This window comes from Eublepharis macularius, chromosome 9, assembly GCF_028583425.1.
Source record: "Eublepharis macularius isolate TG4126 chromosome 9, MPM_Emac_v1.0, whole genome shotgun sequence".
Lineage (NCBI taxonomy): Eukaryota > Metazoa > Chordata > Lepidosauria > Squamata > Eublepharidae > Eublepharis > Eublepharis macularius.
The window spans coordinates 7,006,485-7,026,878 of record NC_072798.1 but is presented as its reverse complement, the minus strand read 5'-3'; the positions used below and the strand labels follow the sequence as shown (position 1 = coordinate 7,026,878).

Below are 20,394 nucleotides of genomic sequence, written 5' to 3'. Positions count from 1 at the left end.
TCCTCTCCATATTATCATCATAACAGTCCTGTGAATGCAACATTTTATCATATGTGGTGGACATGTAAGAAAGCACGAAGATAGTGGATAAAAATACATGAAGAGATGCAGAAAATTCTCAAGCTCAGGTCTAGGATAAATCCAAAAAATATGTTATTAAACTTTTTACCAAATAACGTAACAAAAGAACAGAGAGACCTCTTCCAGTACATGGTGTCAGCTGCAAGAGTATTATATGCAGCCAAATGGAAATCAGAGGTGTGCCCTGATGTGTCAGGGTGGATAGAGAAGATTTATGAATACGCATCAACGGCCAAACTAACTTTTTATGTGCACAACAGACCAATAGCAGAATTCTGGGAAAAATGGAAAGAGTTCTTCGAATACTTAGGTTAAACAAGATAAATCAAGGTAATATGATACAAAGATAAAACACGGGAGAAATTATTGATCAAAAATATGGATACTAAAGTTTGGGTATAAGCAACTAAGGGGAGGGAATGAGAGCTATTATGTAATTTAGTTGTGTTATTTTTTACTCTGAATATATCTTTCTATTAGCCTAATTTAAATTCAAATGTAGTGCTTGTATAGGTTCTTATGCACTTTCTATTGTTATATCTTTTCTTTTTAAATATATATTTTTTAAATTTTAAATAATGATTAAAAAAACAACCTTGTGAGGCAGGCAAAGTTGAGACAGCATGACTGGCCCAAGGTTACCCAGTAATCTTCCGTGGCTGAGTGGGGATTTGAACCTGGGGCTCCCAGATCTGAGTCTCTAAGCATTACGCCATCCCAGTTCGCTGAAGGGCTATTTATACATTACACACATATAAATATACTAGCAACAAAGCCCGTTGTGGAAAAAAATACAATGGGCTCTAGAAAGGGGTGGGCGAGCAGGTGGGCATTGCCTCCTACTCCGTGACTGATGCCGGCTGGGCGAAGGGGGGGCATTGCCTCCTGCTCCACTCCTGATCTTTGCTGAGTGAAGGAGTTGGGCAGGCATTGCCACCTGCTATGTACCTGATCCCTGTAGGGTGAAGAGAGGGAGGGCATTAACTCCTGCTCCGTGCCTGATCCCGGCTGGGTGAAGGGGGGGTGGGCATTGCCTCATGCTCAGCTTATGATCCTGGCTGGTGAAGGTGGGGGCAGGCATTGCCACCTGCTTCCCTCCTGATCCCGGCCTGGGCTTCTCATCGTGGCTCGCTCTCTGGAGGGACAGGCTGCCTCACCTGGGCTTCCCTCTGTGGCAGCGTCCTCTGGTGGCGCACCAGGGTAGGAAGTGAGTTGTCTGGAACACGCTTACTCTTTTATATAGTAGGATAGAGAAAAGTACCTTTTCATACAAAGTCAGTTTTTTAAAAAAGAGAGATGGAAACCAAGAAAACAGCAGTATGTGAAACCACACTGACAGAGGCCACACTATCCAGTGCTTTTGCTGCTCTTCCTACAAGGAGTGGGGATTTGAACCCAGGTCTTCCAAGCCGTTGTCTGTAAACTTTGATCGCTGCACCATGCTGGTGCTTTGCCATGGGTGCTGAGGGCATTTAGAGGGCAATCGGAACTTCAACGTGGGGACGGATCTGACTGAGAACTTCCTTTGATGTTGCTTATTAGGACCGATTTAACAGAAGAAGTTGGGTGCAAAAATGTATCACGTTGCCTTATCTTCTGATTCTGCTTTCAAGCCATTCGCTCTTTGTATTGGCAAAGAAAACGCCTTTGTTTATTGCCTTATTATTGTGAATATCCAGGGCAGGGTTGGGTGTGTGTGCGTGCGGAGCAGAACTTCTTTTCCTCGTTGCGGAAACAACATGATTATTCTTCTCAATTTCAAAAGGCAGATTATTTACTTGCTAATTAAAAAAATAAGCGTATCATGCTGATAATGGCCCCTTTTGTCTTAGCTTGGGTTTTTAAATGCAACAGGATCTGTGACAATTAATTTGCTGAACTGCTTGTGGCTTCCTTTAAAAAGTTGCATCAAAGGGGGAACCCCAAGTGGAACCTAAGCGGCACCTCTCTGTGGGAGCTTGGAAGTCCACAGGGTCAAGAGACCAGTGGTTGCCTTATGCTTACATATTCAAGGGCTAGACTGAAGTCCTTCCCCCACACCTATATTTCTATGAAAGAGGCTGCTGGCAGCATCTGCCATGCCCATACCTGGGGTGGGTGTTAAGGCTGGAGCTTATGATATTATGTTTATCTGTTACAGCTGTGGTTCTCAATAGAGATGGGCACGAACAGAAAAAAAACCCAACATGATGTTCATTGTTCATTGCTATCCACGAACAGGGACTCACGAACAACCACAAACATGGCCCTGTTCACGAACATGTTCGTGGTTGGCTGTTCATGGGGGCCAACAGGCTCTCCTCCAGCCATCATCCAAGTCAAGATCCCTCCAGCCATCATCCAAGTCAAGATTGCATCACTCCCAGAAACCTGACCTGAGCAGGCATCAGGAAAGGTACCAATAATAAATAATAGTTTGGCCCAGAGTCTGGCAGCAGCCCTGGAATTTGAAGGGGTAGATACTTACTGTACCACTCCCAGAAACCTTATCTGAGCAGGCAGCAGGAAAAGTACCAATAATAAATAATAGTTTGGCCCAGAGTCTGGCAGCAGCCCTGGAATTTGAAGGGGTAGATCCCTATCCCACCACACACAAAGAAAATTCAAGCTCCAATGCACTCTCCCTGTCTCTCTCTCAAAATGCCAACAGCAGCTGTCTCTCCCTCTCCACTGTCTGCAAAACCAGAGCCTCCCTTGTAACAAATTTGGAGCTCCATACTGCCTATCAAGCTAAATTGGGCTTAGATTGGGGTTTCCAGGGTAACAGCAGGAGTTCAGACAGAGTTCAGACAATCCCTGCCTCAGTTGCCAAGGGAATTGATTGCAGGTGCCAGACTGTCTGGCTTGACAAACAGCAATGAACGAGGCTTGCAACGACCACCTGTTCGTTTAGAATAGGGCCTCACGAACAGCTTGTTCACGAACAGCAGATTCGGCTGTCCGTGGCTTTTTTTTGTTCATATTGCTGTTCGTGCCCATCTCTAGTTCTCAACTCTCCCAGGATGTGAATTCTTGCTGGTATTCTCTCTCTTAGACTATGCTTGTTCCTAGCCGGCTGGGAAAGAACCTTGAACTCTGTGTCCTCCTCTGTACAGATAGTTCCCAGCAGTAGTAGTCATCCTCTAGGAAGGGGGTGTGGGGAAATGCTAGCCTGTGAATGATATACATTCATAACATTTGGTGGTGCTTCATTCCTGACAATGACCCTCATAAGATCATGATACTAGAACTTTCCATTAAAGCTTTATTAACCCAACGGAGTCTTTTGGAAAGCTACCTGGCAAATCCTTACACTTCAGTGTTATCCCAACAATGCCCTTTTTCTAATCTTTGAAGCATTATGTACAGGGCTAAGTATATTCCACAATACATCAATTTAGCACAGAATTGCAGAGTTTGGTATTGGTTTAACAAAAAAAAAAACAACCCTAGCAGGTTTCTAGGCCTTATGGAGAATAAAAGATGTGACTTATTTCTTTCCACCTGAATTCAAAAGGACTGAAAGAGGTATGGTGCCCAGGGGCTTAGAAGCATGCAGACGATGCATGCAGGGTATACAAATGCGAATTTGCAAAGGCATAATGTCAGCAGAAATTCAACACAATATATCGAGACAAAAATTTGCAACATCTCCCGGATACAGAATTCTCAGTGGCATAATGCTGTTTTTCATTATTATTACAGTCATTATCTCGATATTAACGGGATTAAAACATAAGGCTAGATCACACCACAACATCAGGGAGTGTGAACACGAGCTGTCCTAGGAAGAGTTTTTGGAAGATGGTTCCTGGTTATACAGTGTTTCACCTCGCTGTGCCAAGAGATCTCTACCTCCAAAACCCCCAAAAAAGGAGCAACACTGACACTTTTGCGGCAGCAAAGGTACCACACATCAGAAAGTGTGTTAGTGTCAACGGGGCCAAACAAAGTTGGGGATCCACAATAACTGAACAGGACATCTGAGCTCAGAGGCAAAAACCCTCAAATGGTGAGATGTGAGAAGAGGGCAGTCAGCAGGGAAGGTTTATTGTCTACAGGTCCTGGGACATCAAAACCAGCCATTATATGAACAGGATACTGGATGAAATGGGCTATTGGTCTGTGGCATGGATAGTCTTATATTCTTAATGCCTGAATTCTGATGTCATAAACTCATGGTGGTGGCAGCCTTAGAGAAGCTGTTCTCTCTCCATCTGCAGTCCAGGGTGGTGATCTACATTAAAGGGTTGTTGTTAGGTTGACAGGACTACAGTGTACGTGAGACACAGTCCTTTGGAACGATCCAGCAGGGCTGCTCTTATGATGAGATTCCCTGATGTGTAGCTTGGCTTTCAAAAGCACTGCAAGAGGAAGATATTTGGATCAGGTCTGCGGCATGGGGAACGGTAGAGTTTAAACTTTTCCCACCATGATGCTTCCCTGATTTAAGCTCCCTCATAAGAAAAGGGGGGGATATGTCTCTCATTTCCACATGGGAGCAAATAGCAACCTTGTTGGGATTTTACAAGTGTCCTTCTCTTCAGCCATCAAAGAGTTAATCTGTTTGTGTTTAATGTATTGTCGAAGGCTTTCACGGCTGGAGAACGGATGGTTGTTGTGGGTTTTCCGGGCTGTATGGCCGTGGTCTTGGCATTGTAGTTCCTGACGTTTCGCCAGCAGCTGTGGCTGGCATCTTCAGAGGTGTAGCACCAAAAGACAGAGATCTCTCAGTGTCACCTCTGAAGATGCTAGTCACAGCTGCTGGCAAAACGTCAGGAACTACAATGCCAAGACCACAGCTATACAGCCCGGAAAACCCACAACAACCAATGTTTGTGTTTAGTTAGAGACAACTAGTTAGCATAAGGCCAGTTAAATGTCGAGTTGTTCTTCCCACCAGGGTAAAGAGGAGTTACATGCTTAATGAACAGATCTAGGATTGATTTTTGGCTGACCAGGTTTATTGGGGGGCAATTGACATCCTTTCCTTTGCTCAGGACGCCATTGCTCTCCAGTTAGTTAGACCATTATCTCCAGGACCTAAGAACTAAGTTAGCTCTTCTTTATTTTATCTCCAATGTAATCTTTATTATTTTACCCGATATGTAGTAAACATTTATTTTAGAAGCTGAACACAAATGTGTCTGTGATTCTTTACCTGCTGTGCAAATTCTCTGCTCTGCAACAACAAACCTTGGGGTTTCAGTCAAGGAAAGAATTAAGCCCCCTCTCCCAGGACTGCAGTCCAATCTAAATCTTTCCCTTCCACCCCGTGACTGCTTTTTTTTCATGCTACAAGACTTGCTTTATTTTTAATCGACAACAAAGTAACACCGCTATTCACCTATGCTACCTCTCTATACTATACACCAAAACCCAACGACAATATTATGAACGAGCCAGCAACCATATTTCCCAGCAATCAAGAATATTTTCTTTCCTTCTGTTTAGTTTTAAAATTCTTCTTAGTTTCCTGAATATATAGGTGGTAGAAAGTGCGCTTAAGTCACAGCTCACCCCGTCACTGCTTTTAAAGGCTGGACTGCACATTGGAGAATCCAGTTACACAGCCCTAATGTAAGAGGCTGCCTGGCCCTCGGAGGCATTATTTGTCTAACACAGGTGTTTGCTGCCCAAAAAAATAAAGCAGAACAGAACAGAATCCGAGCTTCGGAGTTCCGTCTCGAAACTGGCACTTCTATTAAGTTAGAAACAAGGAGGCCTTCAGAAGCCAGCTTCTCGTTTTCCTGCCCTGCATCTTTCATCTCGCCAGTGAAATAGGCCAAGCCGCTCTCCATTAAGTTCCACGCCAGCTCGGCGAAGCAGTCATGTTGAGCTAAATCAAAAGTGACACAACTCCGAGATGAGCTGGCCCGGCGCACAGGAGTCACCTGCCGCAGAGCGAAATGGCTCACGAGATCGGCATGTAATGGTCTGGCTCTTAACTACCATGGTTAAATGGGAGCAAGGGAATTGTTTTTGATATCCTATTAGCAAAGTGTCTGTCATTGTGATGGGCTGCGGGGAAAGAGCTGCTTTACTGCAGGGGCACCCCTCCCTCTCAGACAGGGCACACTGCGTCTCTGCCCAATGTGCCAAGGCGCTCTGTGAGGTCCCTCAGGAGAAAGTTAGAACTAGAAAAGAGTGAGAGTCCAGTAGCACCTATAAGACTAACAAAATTTGTGGTAGGGTATGAGCTTTGGTGAGTCACAACCCACTTCTTCAGATACCTGAAGAAATTTGTGGTAGGGCATAAGCTTTTGTGAGTCACAGATACCTGAAGAAGTAGCTGTGACTCACAAAAGCTTATGCCCTACCACAAATTTCTTCAGATACCTGAAGTGAACTGTGACTCACAAAAGCTTATACCCTACCACAAATTTCTTCAGATACCTGAAGAAGTGAGCTGTGACTCACAAAAGCTTATACCCTACCACAAATTTCTTCAGATACCTGAAGAAGTGAGCTGTGACTCACAAAAGCTTATACCCTACCACAAATTTCTTCAGATACCTGAAGAAGTGAGCTGTGACTCACAAAAGCTTATACCCTACCACAAATTTCTTCAGATACCTGAAGAAGTGAGCTGTGACTCACAAAAGCTTATACCCTACCACAAATGTTGTTGGTCTTATAGGTGCTACTGGACTCTCGCTCTTTTCTACTGCTACAGACAGACTAACATGGCTACCTAACTTGATCTTTAGAACTAGAGGGCAAGATTTTCACCTTTTGGCTGGAAAAGAAACTACTTTTTAGGGAGGAAGAGAAGAGGTACAGGGTGTAAGCTTTTGAGAGTCAGAGCTCCCTTCCTCAGACAGAGCTCTTCAGATGTTTGAAAAGGGAGCTTTGGCTCTCCAAAGCTTGTGTATGTGTTATGTGCCATCAAGTCATCTCTGACCTATGGTGACCCTATGAAGGAAAGCCCTCCAAAATGTCCTATCATTAACAGACTTTCTCAGATCCTGCAAACTGGAAGATGTGGCTTCTTTTATTGATTCCAGCCATCTCGTTTTAGGTCTTCCTCTTTTCCTCCTGCCTTCCACTTTCCCTGGCATTATTGACTTTTCCAGAGAATCCTGTCTTCTCATGATGTGACCAAAGTACGATAGCCTCAGTTTTGTCATTTTAGCTTCTAGGGAGGATTCAGGACTGATTTGATCTAGTGCCTATTTATCCACTTACCTTGAAAAGTCTATGATGAGACAATCCAAATAGATTCCAAAGCTTACACTCTGAAAATCTTGTTGGTGCCACTGGGCTCAAAGCCTGCTGTTCTACTGCAGACCAACATGGCTGTCTCCCCAAAATAGTCTGTGTTGCCTCAGCCTTGTTCTATTTTGGGGTTGTGTGAGACTGTGAAAATGAGATGGAACCCAGAAACTAGTTTTATATAAGACTAGCAACAAAGCCCGTTGTGGAAAAAAATACAACGGGCTCTAGAAAGGGGCGGGTGGGTAGGTGGGCACTGCCTCCTACTCTGTGACTGATCCCAGCTGGGTGAAGGAGTTGGGCAGGCATTGCCACCTGCTATGTACCTGATCCCTCTAGGGTGAAGGGAGGGAAGGCATTAACTCCTGCTCCGTGCCTGATCCTGGCCAGGTGAAGGGGTAGGTGGGCATTGCCTCATGCTCAGCTTATGATCCTGGCCGGTGAAGGTGGGGGCAGGCATTGCTACCTGCTCCACTCGTCCTGATCCCAGGCGGATGAAGTCAGGGGGTGGGCATTGCCACCTGCTTCCCTCCTGATCCCGGCCTGGGCTTCCCATCACGGCTCGCTCTCTGGAGGGACAGGCTGCCTCGCCTGGGCTTCCCTCTGCAGCAGCGCCCTCTGGTGGTGCACCAGAGTAGAAAGTGAGTTGTCTGGAACACGCTTACTCTTTTATATAGTAGGATTGGGGGGAGGCGTATTTTATTCCTCTGGGTTTTCCACTATTGTTATCCAAACTAAACCCAAACAGTGAAATGGAAAAGATAAAGAAAACTCAAATTTAAAAGCAGAGGGTTCTTTAATGATTGAACAATGCTTATAGGGCAATTCTAAGAAGAGTTACTCCAGTCTAAGCCCATTTACTTCAATGAGCTTAGACTGGTGTAACTCTTCTTAGGATTGCACTGTTTGTTATACAAGGCAATCTGTGGATTTCCCTAGTATCCTGTGGATACTAGGGAAAGAAAATGCATCTTAGAATAGCATTTTATCAATCAGTTTAGAACTCTTGGGGGGGGGGACCCTCCGAACATTCTCTAATGATGCTCATAACTGCTGACCCAATTCAAAACTTAAAAGATAGCCAATGGCCTGTCACTCCATCCAAGGAAACTGAGCTTATGTAGAGGAAAAAGAACAGGTCTTTGTCTGACGCATAATTCACGTATGGCCATTACAGAGAGATGTAATGAGAGTCGCTAGCAGAGGCTGCTTAAAAAATAATAGGCTTAAAAATAATAGGCAGGGAACATATGAGGTCCATCACCATTCTTTCTAATAGCAAAGTGGCTGGCTCCTGCTATGATCATGGAAGCAGCAAAACCAAATGCAGGCTGCTGCATACTTCAGTACTTTGTAAATGAACCCAAAAAGGAGGAAAAGGCACACGTTCAAATGACTCAAGGAAAAGCAAGCACATTCCAAGTGCAGAAGGTGTGTGGTTCATTGAATCTCCCAGCTGCTGAATGAATTGAATTACACTGTGTAATCCGTCTTGAGTCTCAGTGAGAAAGGCAGACAATAAAGAGATTATAAATAAATAAAACCCTGTGGCCCCGGGTCATCCAGCAAGCTTCCATGGCAGAGCCGGGATTCAAATCTGGATTTCTCAAGCCCTAATCCAATACTCTAACCACTACTCCATGTTGTCTCCCATTCTGTTGAGAGCTGCTGAGAGTTCGAGTCTCTGTACATGAGACATCTCACATGAGGATGCTCAAGTGGAGGGAGACGCAATGCTAGCTAGGAAGCATAGTTTAAAAAGACAGCCAAAGGCTCTGTCAATTTCACCTCTCTACAGAGCAGGCAAAGATCCCTCCTCAGAAGGTTTGTTAATTTCCTCTTCATTTCAGGAAGGCTCTCAGGCAGAGTAAATTAACAAAACCTCTGAGGAGCCATCTTTAGAGAGATGAAATTAACAGAGCCTTTGGCTGTCTTTTTAAACTACTCTTCCTGGCTAAAATTGTGTCTCCCTTCACTTGAGCGTCCTTGTATAAGATGTCTCGCGTACAGAGTTCAAGGGGAAATAAGCAGAGGAGAGGGCATACTAACCAGCTGTGTATCTCTTTTTTTCCTTTATCTGTTTATATTCTTTTTCTGTAAGTTGTAATATATGCTTTTCTGTTATATTTTATATAGTTTAATAATAAAAAAAATATTTTGGAAAAGAGAGAGAGAGAGAGAGAGAGAGAGAGCTGCTGAGTTAGTTCAATGGGAAATAAGCAGAGGAGAGGGGATACCGACCACCTAAAGCCCCTAATAGTCTTTGGGACAGATTTCCAAATTGTCCCGCCACATGCTTCCTCACAAGTCCACAGTTTGTTTCTTCTAAGACTAAAATGTTAATGACTAAGGTACAAAACGGGGCCATCCACAAACGTGACGGAGATTTCTGCAGAAGAGAAGAAGGTGGAGTTCCAAACGTGCAGAAGAAACAGGTATCTGCTTGCAAGTTGCTAAAGAATCCTGGAAGCTTGAAGGCACAGAGCTCTGGTCATCCATTCCTCATGGCCCTTAGGAGGAAGGGAAGCCAAATCAATGTGAGAAAGAAATTGGAGGTGTGAATTGGGCCCCAGCGTGTGCACAACGCCTGACCAGATTGACACATGTGATAATAAGACCATCGACTGCAGAGATTCTTTATGAGGCCGTCAAAATCCAGTACAAATGTGGAAACCCAGACAGCGCCGATTCAACTAGACGGGAAGGAAGGGAACAAATGCTGCTACATTTCATAATATATGATAGATTAACAGAGCAAAACTGAGATTTGGCTGAGACAGGATTCCCTCGGGCCTTGACACAAAAGAGGTCACTCCAGAAGAGCTTGCTGTAGGGCCGATTCAATCCATAAGGTTCCCTCCAGCTCATATCAACCTTTACAGTCTCACATACTTACATTGATGTGTTCTTTTGCACCGTATTTTGCCCGGATCTGGGGGTTCTGGATAAGATCCAAGTTCGTGCCCCAAACAGCGATGGGTGTATTTCCACTGACAAACAGAGAGAAAAGATCGACAATAAACTTTTAGTCCAATCTTCTGGCAGTCTGCGCAGGTTCTCAGAGAGGGAATGTCCATAGAGAAAAATCCCCCAGATCACCAAGACAGGATACTAAGGGGGATAATTCTTGGTCACCTGGCGGGGTGGGCAGCCCGTGGAATCAGGCAAGTAAAGTGGTTTGATATTTGGTTTGGTCTGGGAGGTATCATCATCATCATCATCATCATTATTTATTACAGTCATAAGACCAACATACAAACTATACAAAGGGAAAATACAATTAAAAGATTTTTAAAAGTCAATTTAAGAACTTTTAAAATGAAATTTCCGTAGTTTAAGAATTAAGGCACAGAATTTAGCAACGTGACATGTAATTCATCATGACATTTTTATCAGAGGAAAAACGAGTGTAGCCTTGCCTTATTAGTAATTAAATGACCGGGGATCCTATCAACAAAGGGGGCAATAAATCTAAGACGGACTTCCCTATAAAATGGACAGCTAAAAACGTATAGTCTACAGGTTCGACCTCTCTTGAAGAGCATGAGCACAATCTTTCTAGGTAGGGGATTTTATTATACCTGCCTTCGATAACTGCGGATGGAGAAGCAGAACACCAGCCTAGAGTAAATGCCCTTCTAAGACTATTTGCTTCCACAGAGGCCAAATACGTTGACAACTCAAAAGCGCTTTTCACGTTTAGTGGCACCCCGAGTTTTGATGCATTGGGAATGTCAGTTTGACCTGACCTTCAATGTCCTCTATTCTTTGTTTAAATAACCCTTTTGCTTGTTCGGCTCCGTAAGATAAGAGTACCTGTGGAGAGAGGCCTATTCTGTTAATATGGCTATGAACAGCCTTAAGCCAGCTGGATTGAAAATCATTTTGAAGGATCAGGGAAAACAAACCTTGTGGGTTAAAATGGCCTTTCAAGGTCTGGGAGGTATGAGAAGAGAGGCCAAGAGGGAATCTTTGTTGGAGGCTTCCCGGGGGCTCTTGTAGCCCTACACCAATTTATGTACACTTTTTAAATATTCCTATTATAAATATCCACCATTTGCTCACTGTTTCCTTTAGGTAGGGACTATTCTGCCAGTCCAAGTGTGCTGGTGATGTTTTAATAACTTTCTGAAAAAGCCTGCTTGAAGGATTCCATTTTTTGGTTTGTTTTCCCAAATCGGAGCAATGGATTTCCCAAGAAAAGGCAGCTGCCAATTTGAAATCTGGTTGGTTTCAGCTTCGTGCCAAGTCATTTCACATGATTCTTTTTGTCCAGCTAAAGGCCTTGGAAGTTTATGCAGCAGAGTTTTTTTTTTCTGGTGAACTGACCTGGATAGACCAGGCAAGCGCAATCTTGTTAGATCTCGGAAGCTAAGCAGGGTGAGCCTTAGTTAGCACTTGGATTGGAGACTACCAAGTAAGTCTACGCAGAGGCAAGCACTGGCAAACCACTTCTGAATGTCTCTTGCCTTGAAAACCCTATGGGGTTACCATAAGTCAGCTGCAACTTGATGGCAAAAAAATAATAATCTTGCAGTCACTCTGCATCATAGGTTCTGTAGTTTAATCCACTAGAAACAGTAAACCTTGCAGGCATGTGTTTGGCTCTCAGTTACACTGCATTAGGGGCTGAACTGTCTGGAGAACTAAAGTGGCTTGGGGCATAATATTTGTGCTCTCACAAGAGTGCAGAATATGCTTGTTTATGGAACAGGAGCACAAACAAAAACCTACCAAAAGCAGAATGTTTGTAGTATAAATAGAGTTGGTGGAGACTGCTCTCAAGTCAGAGTTGACTTATGACAACCCCTGTTGGGGTATTCATGGCAAAAGACTAACAGAGGTGTATTGTCAAAGGCTTTCACGGCCAGAGAACGATGGTTGTTGTGGGTTTTCCAGGCTGTATTGCCGTGGTCTTGGCATTGTAGTTCCTGACGTTTCGCCAGCAGCTGTGGCTGGCATCTTCAGAGATGTAGCACCAAAAGACAGAGATCTCTCTGGACGTCAGGAACTACAATGCCAAGACCTCGGCAACACAGCCCAGAAAACCCACAACAACCATCTTCCCCAGAACCCCTTACCAGACTGTGGGTTCAGTGGGAATTGGGTGGAAAAGATGTTCCAGGGTGGGCTGGGTCCTGCAGCTGGTAAAAAACAGAATGCAAAGGGTGTAGTGGACTTAACTGGATTGCCATGAGTCTATAGTGCTTGTGCTTTCTCTGTGACTGACGGTCCTACTGCCATGAAGATGCGCCCCTCCCCCCGTGACCTAGGGGAGGGGCTTGCCCTCTATAAGGATGTTGGGTCAAAGGAACTGAGAACTATATAGATTACATTGGAGATAAAATAAAGAAGAGCTAACTTAGTTCTTAGGTCCTGGAGATAACGGTCTAACTAACTGGAGAGCAATGGCGTCCTGAGCAAAGGAAAGGATGTCAATTGCTCCCCAATAAACCTGGTCAGCCAATAATCAATCCTAGATCTGTTCATTAAGCATGTAACTCCTCTTTACCCTGGTGGGAAGAACAACTCGACATTTAACTGGCCTTATGCTAACTAGCTGTCTCTAACTAAACACAAACATTGGTTGTTGTGGATTTTCCGGGCTGTATAGCCGTGGTCTTAGCATTGTAGTTCCTGACGTTTTGCCAGCAGCTGCGACTGGCATCTTCAGAGGTGACACTGAGAGATCTGTGTCTTTTGGTGCTACACCTCTGAAGATGCCAGCCACAGCTGCTGGCGAAACATCAGGAACTACAATGCCAAGACCACGGCAATACAGCCCGGAAAACCCACAACAACCAACTAACAGAGGTGGTTTGCCATTGACAGCCTCTGCAACCCTGGTCTTCATTGGAAGTCGCCCCTCCAATTACCAACCAAGGCCAACCCTGCTTAGCTTCTGAGATCTGATGAGATCAGGCCCGCCTGGGCTATCCAGGTCAAGGCATAAACAGAGTTCTACCCCTTCAATTGCACTCTTTAAGTCAAAAAACAGAAGCACCAGAGCAAACAAAATCATTTCTTTCCCATGTTCCTCCCCTCTCCCATGGCCAGTCCAGCCATTTCATTTTCTGACTTCCAAATAGTCTTTTCTTTAAGGAATTTTAATCTTTTACATGGTCTTGCAATCATTATAGTCACTAACTGATTTGCAAAATCACCCGCGGAAGGAGAACAGGCTGGAGAGAAGACAGCACCAGGAGAATCTCCCAGCCATGTCTTGAACCCCTCGGGCCCTCCAATTACTTGGGTTTCACAGCGGAGTTCAGAACCAACGATGTATGGAGAGGAGGCAAGGTTCCTATTCCTTTTTTTAAAAAAAAATCTCCTGCAAGGAATACTGGAATGTTTAATGGCCAATTTCTCTCTCCACTGGGCCAGGCTCAGTTCAATTTGCATACGTTCAAGAGACTGGGGGTCATATCGAATCGGAGCTCTGTCTGGACCAAGCATTTTTATCAATGCCCAATGCAAAACCCTTCCCGGCACAGTGATAAAATAATTCCTTGCACCGGACAGAAAGGTAATATAACCTACCCTTCACGGTGCTTTTAAAGATGCCATGAGTATAAGCATCCACAGCTCGGTTAAGCCAGGAGGACGATGACATATTTCACAAGCAGGGAAACCGAAGGCAGAATTTAAACATCTGGGGAATTTACGTTAGGATGCAAGCCCAAGGATTTTCTCAAATAAATCTCAGTCCGTTGTGGAAAGGAGAAGAAAGGATGTTAAAATGGACCCCTTGACTTTATTTTTCACATCTCAGGGATTGGGCTGGAAATAGCAAGCCTTAATGCACTCCGGCAGTGGAACGGAGTTCCGGCACCTCTTGAAAATGGTCACATGGCTGGTGGCCCCACCCCCTGATCTCCAGTCACAGATGAGCGGCACGGAGGGCAATCTAAACTCCCCTCTGTCTGGAGATCAGGGGGGTGGGGCCACCGGCCATGTGACCATTTTCACCAAGGGTGATTTAAACTTTAAAAAACTCCCCCCTTGTTCCAGCTAACCCAAAGTGATGTCATTGTGTGGTCCTGAGTTCCACCACTGAGTTCCACCACCTCTTTTCCCAGAAAAAAAAGCCCTGGCTGAAATAACACACTTTTGCCTGCAGAGATGGAAAAGGGGAATCTCTGCTTTCATGGAGAACTGAAGACCAACATTTGGCAGAACCAGGGATGGGAAAGATCCCCCCTGGCGGTCTTCATAGCTGGTTTGGGCTTTTGCAAGCTTTCTCCGTGGGCTCTTGGTAAAAGCTTATGGTTTTCCTGAGATTACTCCAAGAAAGCTCATAATGATATACCATGGGGGAGCCCTCCGCCAGCTTTCTATCACGAGCCCTTTGTCATCTCATTTCCCTCTTTCCCAAACCTTGCTGGCAGGAATACAAGAAAGGGTCCGATCGCAGAAAACTTGACCATACATATCCAGGCTTACCTGCAGCAATAAAAGGGCCTTTGCATGCTTGCAACTGCTGTGGAAAACGGAGACTTGTGCTTTTCCATCTCTCCTAGCTCAGCCTCTCAAGCCATTAAGAAACTGAAATGTACCCCGGAGAGCACTCAGTTCAGCAGATAAGAACTTGCTGGTGATCTCTGGCCCCAGGGAGGCTCGTTTGGCCTCAACCAGGGCCAGGGCTTTTTCGGTCCTGGCCCCAACCTGGTGGAACTCTCTGTCTGAAGACAGACAGATGGAAATCTTCTGCCAGGCATATGGTTGAGGCCAGTATTAGGACCATCATTGAGTCTCCCATCGCCTTCTCCTATCCAATGACATCCCGTCCGTCCAGGTGTCTCCCGCTTTGTATTTGAGGGCAGGAACGTGCAATAGACCGTCCGAGTGATGATTTTATGAGATGATTTTAATTGTATTTATATAATGTATTTTATGAAAGTTGTACCCCATCCTGAGCCCTCTTGTGGAGAGGGCGGGCTAAATCCCAAATAAAGTAAAGTAAGTAAAGAAACTATAGTGCTTGTGCTTTCTCTGTGACTGACGGTCCCAGTGCCATGAAGCGCCCCCCCTCCCCGTGACCTAGGGGAGGGGTTTGCCCTCTATAAGGATGTTGGGTCAAAGGAACTGAGAACCTTCAAAATTCAGGGGCAGAAAAATTCTCTGCTGCCTCCAGCCATGCAATTATTTAAACAAATGTATGTCACAGCCTACTTCTTGGGTCATTCAGGACCCTGGACAGCGGACATTTGCTCACTCCAGTGAAGAAAAACCACCAGCTTCAGAGTTAACCCTTTCATTGCTTTCTTGAAGTAGCCGTGCTGAAGGGTTTCCAGTGAGAGGCAGTATTGCATAGTGCTTAGAGTCATCTCTGGGTGAGCCAAAATCAAGTCTCTACTCTGCCATGGAAGCTCACCGGGTGGCTATGGGCCAGACACCCCCTCCTAGGCTAACTCACCATAGATCACTGCTTTGAGGATAAAACAGAGGAGGGGAAATTGATACAAGCTGCCCTGAGCTCTTGGGAAGACGATAAAAATGGATTCAATAAATGTGCACAGGGCGGCATGGAGTTTAAAAAAAGTAGCTCCGACTTATTCCAAATAAAAGCAAAAGTTTGTTTGTGTACAAAACGTAGACAGGATGGGGAGGTTAAACAACTATACATATAATTGGATTAGGCCAAAGGGACTCAGACAAACTTCACAAAGGCAAGAAAGGAAATCATAGAATCATAGGGTTGGAAGGCATCTAGTCCAACCCCCTGTACAATGCAGGGAATTCACAACACCGCCTCCAAACACACCCAGTGACCCCTGCTCCATGCCCAGAAGATGACAAAACACCTACAGGCTTGGGGAAAATTGCTTCCTGACCCCAATGTGGCGATTGGCATTATCCTGGGCGTGTAAGAAGGGGCCACGAGAACCAAGCACTGATGTACCCCGTCCTGCCCTCCCTCTCATGATCTGCCCAGGTTCACAGACTCAGCATTGCTGTCAGACGGCCATCTAGCCTCTGCTTAAAAACCTTCAAAGAAGGAGAGCCCATAAAAAGCACAAGCACACAAGCAAGCTTAATACATTCTCTAGCCTGCACCAGTGACACCCACTGGGAGCCAGTCTTCTTCCCTGTTCTACTAGCATGGATGTGTCAGAAAAGTACAAGAATAGACAGGGTGGAACTGAATGGAACAAGGTTAGACCAAGTCCAGTGAGTGGCAGGGTTTTTTTCTTTCTGTAGATTCTTTGAAACCTGCCACCCCGCCATCCCATTGGCTTAATTTCCAGTGGAAAACTAAGGCTCCTCTTCCTCATCTGGTCATACAGGAATCTGCCTTACATTGCATTAGACCTCTGAACCTTCAAGGTCAGTATTGTCTGCTCCGGCATCTGCTTTCTCAGGTCTTAAGCTGAGGACTTTCACATCGCCTACAACCTGGTCCTTCTAACCACAGATGCTGTGGATCAAACCAGGGACCTACCACTGAGGCACACCGTTCCTCAGGTCTGGTAGGGGGCTTATGGGCAGAGTAAATGATTCACAGGTCATTTTGTTAGACTAATAGAGCTGTCAGACATTGGAGATGCAGCCAACACTCTGCTGTGGATGTACTTTGCTCAAGAAGATTGGTAATGATGAGGGACAAATGTTATGAGGACCTTCTGGTAGGTTACCAAGGAACCCTGGAACACAGTTTGAAAACTGTTGAGTGACAGAGACCGAGATGACGCAGAATAAGGCTGCACTCTTTAGCCAATAGCAACCATTAACTAAATACAAGCAATGATTTTCTGGCAAATGCATGCTATGTGGAATAATGTTTTTTAAGTACACCATGCCCTGAAATAAAGAGCTATGGCAGGAAGCAATGAAGTATCAGTTCTGGAGCCTGAGCGGTTTAGGGACTCCTTTAATATTTTTCAGGAACACTAACAGTGCAATCCTATGCAGAGTTGGTCCGATCTAAGCCAATTGCTTTCAGTGGTTTTATAACATCCTAAATCCGAATACTGGGATTTAACTTTTGTAGGCCTCTACCACACTCCAGAACCCCACCCTCCAACCATATCCACTCTAAATTTTGTTCCTTTTATCTCTCCTAGTAAAACCCATTTTGCTTATCTGACGTTCGGAGATTTCCCAGTTGCAGTTGTTATTTTTATAAAGAGAGGCGTTCCACAGTAATTCCAATTGAGTATCATTGCACTTCTTCCCATTAAGAATTGCTGTTTATAGTACAGCCGTGCAATATTTGTGCCTGTAATATCATCCAACAGTAATATGTACAGGGGTCTCAGAGATGGTGATATCTCATGATTAGATTCAACTCAAAAATGCTAGCATGTGTGAATACAGCTTCCCCATACTAAGTGATTTACATAGCTTAAATATTGTAAATAACCTAAACCAGCTATTGTTTTAGATCAAGATGAATAGCTACGTTAGTCTATCTGTAACAGTAGAAAAGAGCATGACAATAGCCGGTGAATGGTGCATACCCCACCCTATTCAATCACACCTGCTATTGTCATTCACCCGCTATTGTCGTTCGGCATCTAAAATCATGCTGCTCTCCAAGATAGAGATGGGCACGGACAGAAAAAAAAACCTGAATATGATGTTCATTGTTCATTGTTCATTGCCATCCATGAACAGGGACTCACAAACACTTGTTCGTGGTTGGCTGTTCATGGGGGCCAGCAGGCTCTCCTCCAGCCATCATCCAAGTTTGGTCAAGATCCCTGCTGCACCACTCCCAGAAACCTGACCTGAGCAGGCAGCAGGAAAGGTACCAATAATAAATAATAGCTTGGCCCAGAGCCTGGCAGCAGCCTTGGAACTTGAAGGGGAAGATCCCTATCCCACCACACACACAAAGAAAATTCAAGCTCCAATGCACTCTCTCTATCAAAATGCCAACAGCAGCTGTCTCTCCCTCTCCACTGTCTGGAAAACCAAAGCTGGGAGCCCACCTCGCCCTTGGTCTTTGTTCCCTTGTAACAAATTTGGAGCTCCGCACTTGAAAGGAAGACCTGCCTATCAAGCTAAATTGGGCTTAGTGCGGGGTTTCCAGGGCAACAGCAGGAGTTCAGAGTTCAGACAATCCCTGCCTAAGTTGCCAAGGGAATTGATTGCAGGTGCCAGACTGTCTGGCTTGACAAACAGCAACAAACGAGGCTTGCAACGACCACCTGTTCGTTTAGAATGGGGCCTCACAAACAGCTTGTTCGCGAACAGCAGATTGAGCTGTTTGTGGCTTTTTTGTTCGTATTGCTGTTCATGCCCATCTCTACTCCAAGATATAAAGATAGATGGACTCACATTCTTGCTGTATCTGAAGAAGTGAGCTGTGACTCACGAAAGCTCATACCCTAGCACAAATTTTGTTAGTCTTACAAGTGCTACTGGACTCTTGCTCTTTTATACTGCTACAACTATTGTTTTGTTTAGTTAGACCTCCCCTCCAATATCTTGGATATGCACTATTTCATTTACCCTCATTCACCTAAAAGAAAACCTTAATGGATCACCATGATTTGCTCCTCAGCTAGTGCAAATAGGACATTAGTCAAGGAACCCAACATCACCCCCATAATATACATACCCCGTCCTAAGATTACGTGGGATGAACTTGGCCACGTGATTTCCCCTTCCAGACACATCGCCTTCCAGAGGTCATCCTTACCTGACAATGCTCCACTCTGGCTCTATCCTCACAATGGTTGGATCTTCCACATATTCGAACTCGAGCTCCTTGGGCACCTTGGCCAACTCCTTATGTATCCTTGCCTTGTCCACTTTCACCGTCACTTCCACTTTCATCAAGCCCCCACTGGAGGCCGTGGTGTTGCAGACAATGTAATCGACAGTCCTCCTGTCGGAGACCAGAAGTAAGATGAAACCAGCCAAGCGACCATAGCACAAGCAAGGCGTTAGAACAGCAGAAGAACCTTGCTGGATCAGACCAGAAGTCCGAATGTAATCCGCCCTCAGCCTGCCAATGTGGGGAGGGCGGAAGAGAAATCGAAACAAATAAAATAAAGTCTGTCTAGTTCAGCATTCTGACTTACACTGTAGCCAACTAGTTGCGCTGGAGAGCCAACAACAGGATAAGGAAGTCAAGGCCTTCTTCCCCTGAAGTTGCCTCTTGGCACTGGTGTGTAGAGCTTTCCTGTATCGGGATGTACAGGTTCCCTTTAGCCACCATGGCTAATAGCTAGCGATGGACTTCCCCTCCATGAATCCATCGAATCCCCTTTGAAAGCCATCTTTGCATATGGCCGTCACTACATCCACCAGCCTTGAATTCCATTTTGCTATTAGATCCAGCAGAATTAGCCGTGTTAGTCTGTAGTAGCAAAATCGAAAAGAGTCCAGTAGCACCTTTAAGACTAACCAACTTTACTGTAGCGTAAGCTTTCGAGAATCACAGTTCTCTTCATCAAAGGCATGCATGCATCTGTAACATGCAGTTCTCTGATGAAGAGAACTGTGATTCTCAAAAGCTTACGCTACAGTAAAGTTGGTTAGTCTTAAAGGTGCTACTGGACTCTTTTCCATTTTGCTATTGCATCAAACAGGGCTCATTTCGAGGGAGAACGTGCAGGAATGCAGTTCCAGCAGTTCCCCAAAGAGGTCACATGTCAGGTGGCCCCGCCCACCTGACTCTTGGCCATTTTGGGCCCATTTCAGCCTGGATTGGGGCTGAAACAGCCCAGATTGGGCCTCTGACGGGTGGTGGATCACTCTCCCACTCAGCAGCAGCCCGATCCTGACCATTTTGGGCCCCTTTTCGGCCATTTTCAGCCCCTTTTTGCCATTTTGGGCCCAATTTTGGCGCTGAATGGCCAGGATTGGGTCCAAAACAGCCAGAATAGGCGATGTCAGGGGGTGTGGCATATGCAAATCAGTTATGCTAATGACACCCTTCTGGTGATGGCAAGGGGCGGGGCATATGCTAATGAGGTGTGCTAATGAGCTATTCTAATGAGTTCCTCCAGCTCTTTTTCTACAAAATGACCCCTGACGTCAAATAACAGTGGTTAAGTCCATAGTTTCAGCAATGGTTTTATCTGCTGGAAACAAATGGGAGCGTGGACGATTTCTCCAAGCGAAACACAGAAAACCATACCTGAAGATTCAAAGGTTGGTGTTTCG

At 45.1% G+C, this 20,394-nt stretch overlaps 1 protein-coding gene across 1 annotated transcript in view; it reads right to left on the bottom strand.

The window, feature by feature from the left end:
- PLXNA4 (plexin A4) overlaps nucleotides 1–20,394 on the bottom strand; it is a 749,270-nt gene that overhangs the window by 123,991 nt on the left and 604,885 nt on the right. The window contains exons 16-17 of the mRNA XM_054988198.1: nucleotides 18,923–19,111; nucleotides 10,172–10,265 (exon numbers count right to left, since the gene is read on the bottom strand). Coding sequence (XP_054844173.1) covers nucleotides 10,172–10,265; nucleotides 18,923–19,111 — 283 coding nt within the window. The remainder of the gene's footprint in view (nucleotides 1–10,171; nucleotides 10,266–18,922; nucleotides 19,112–20,394) is intronic.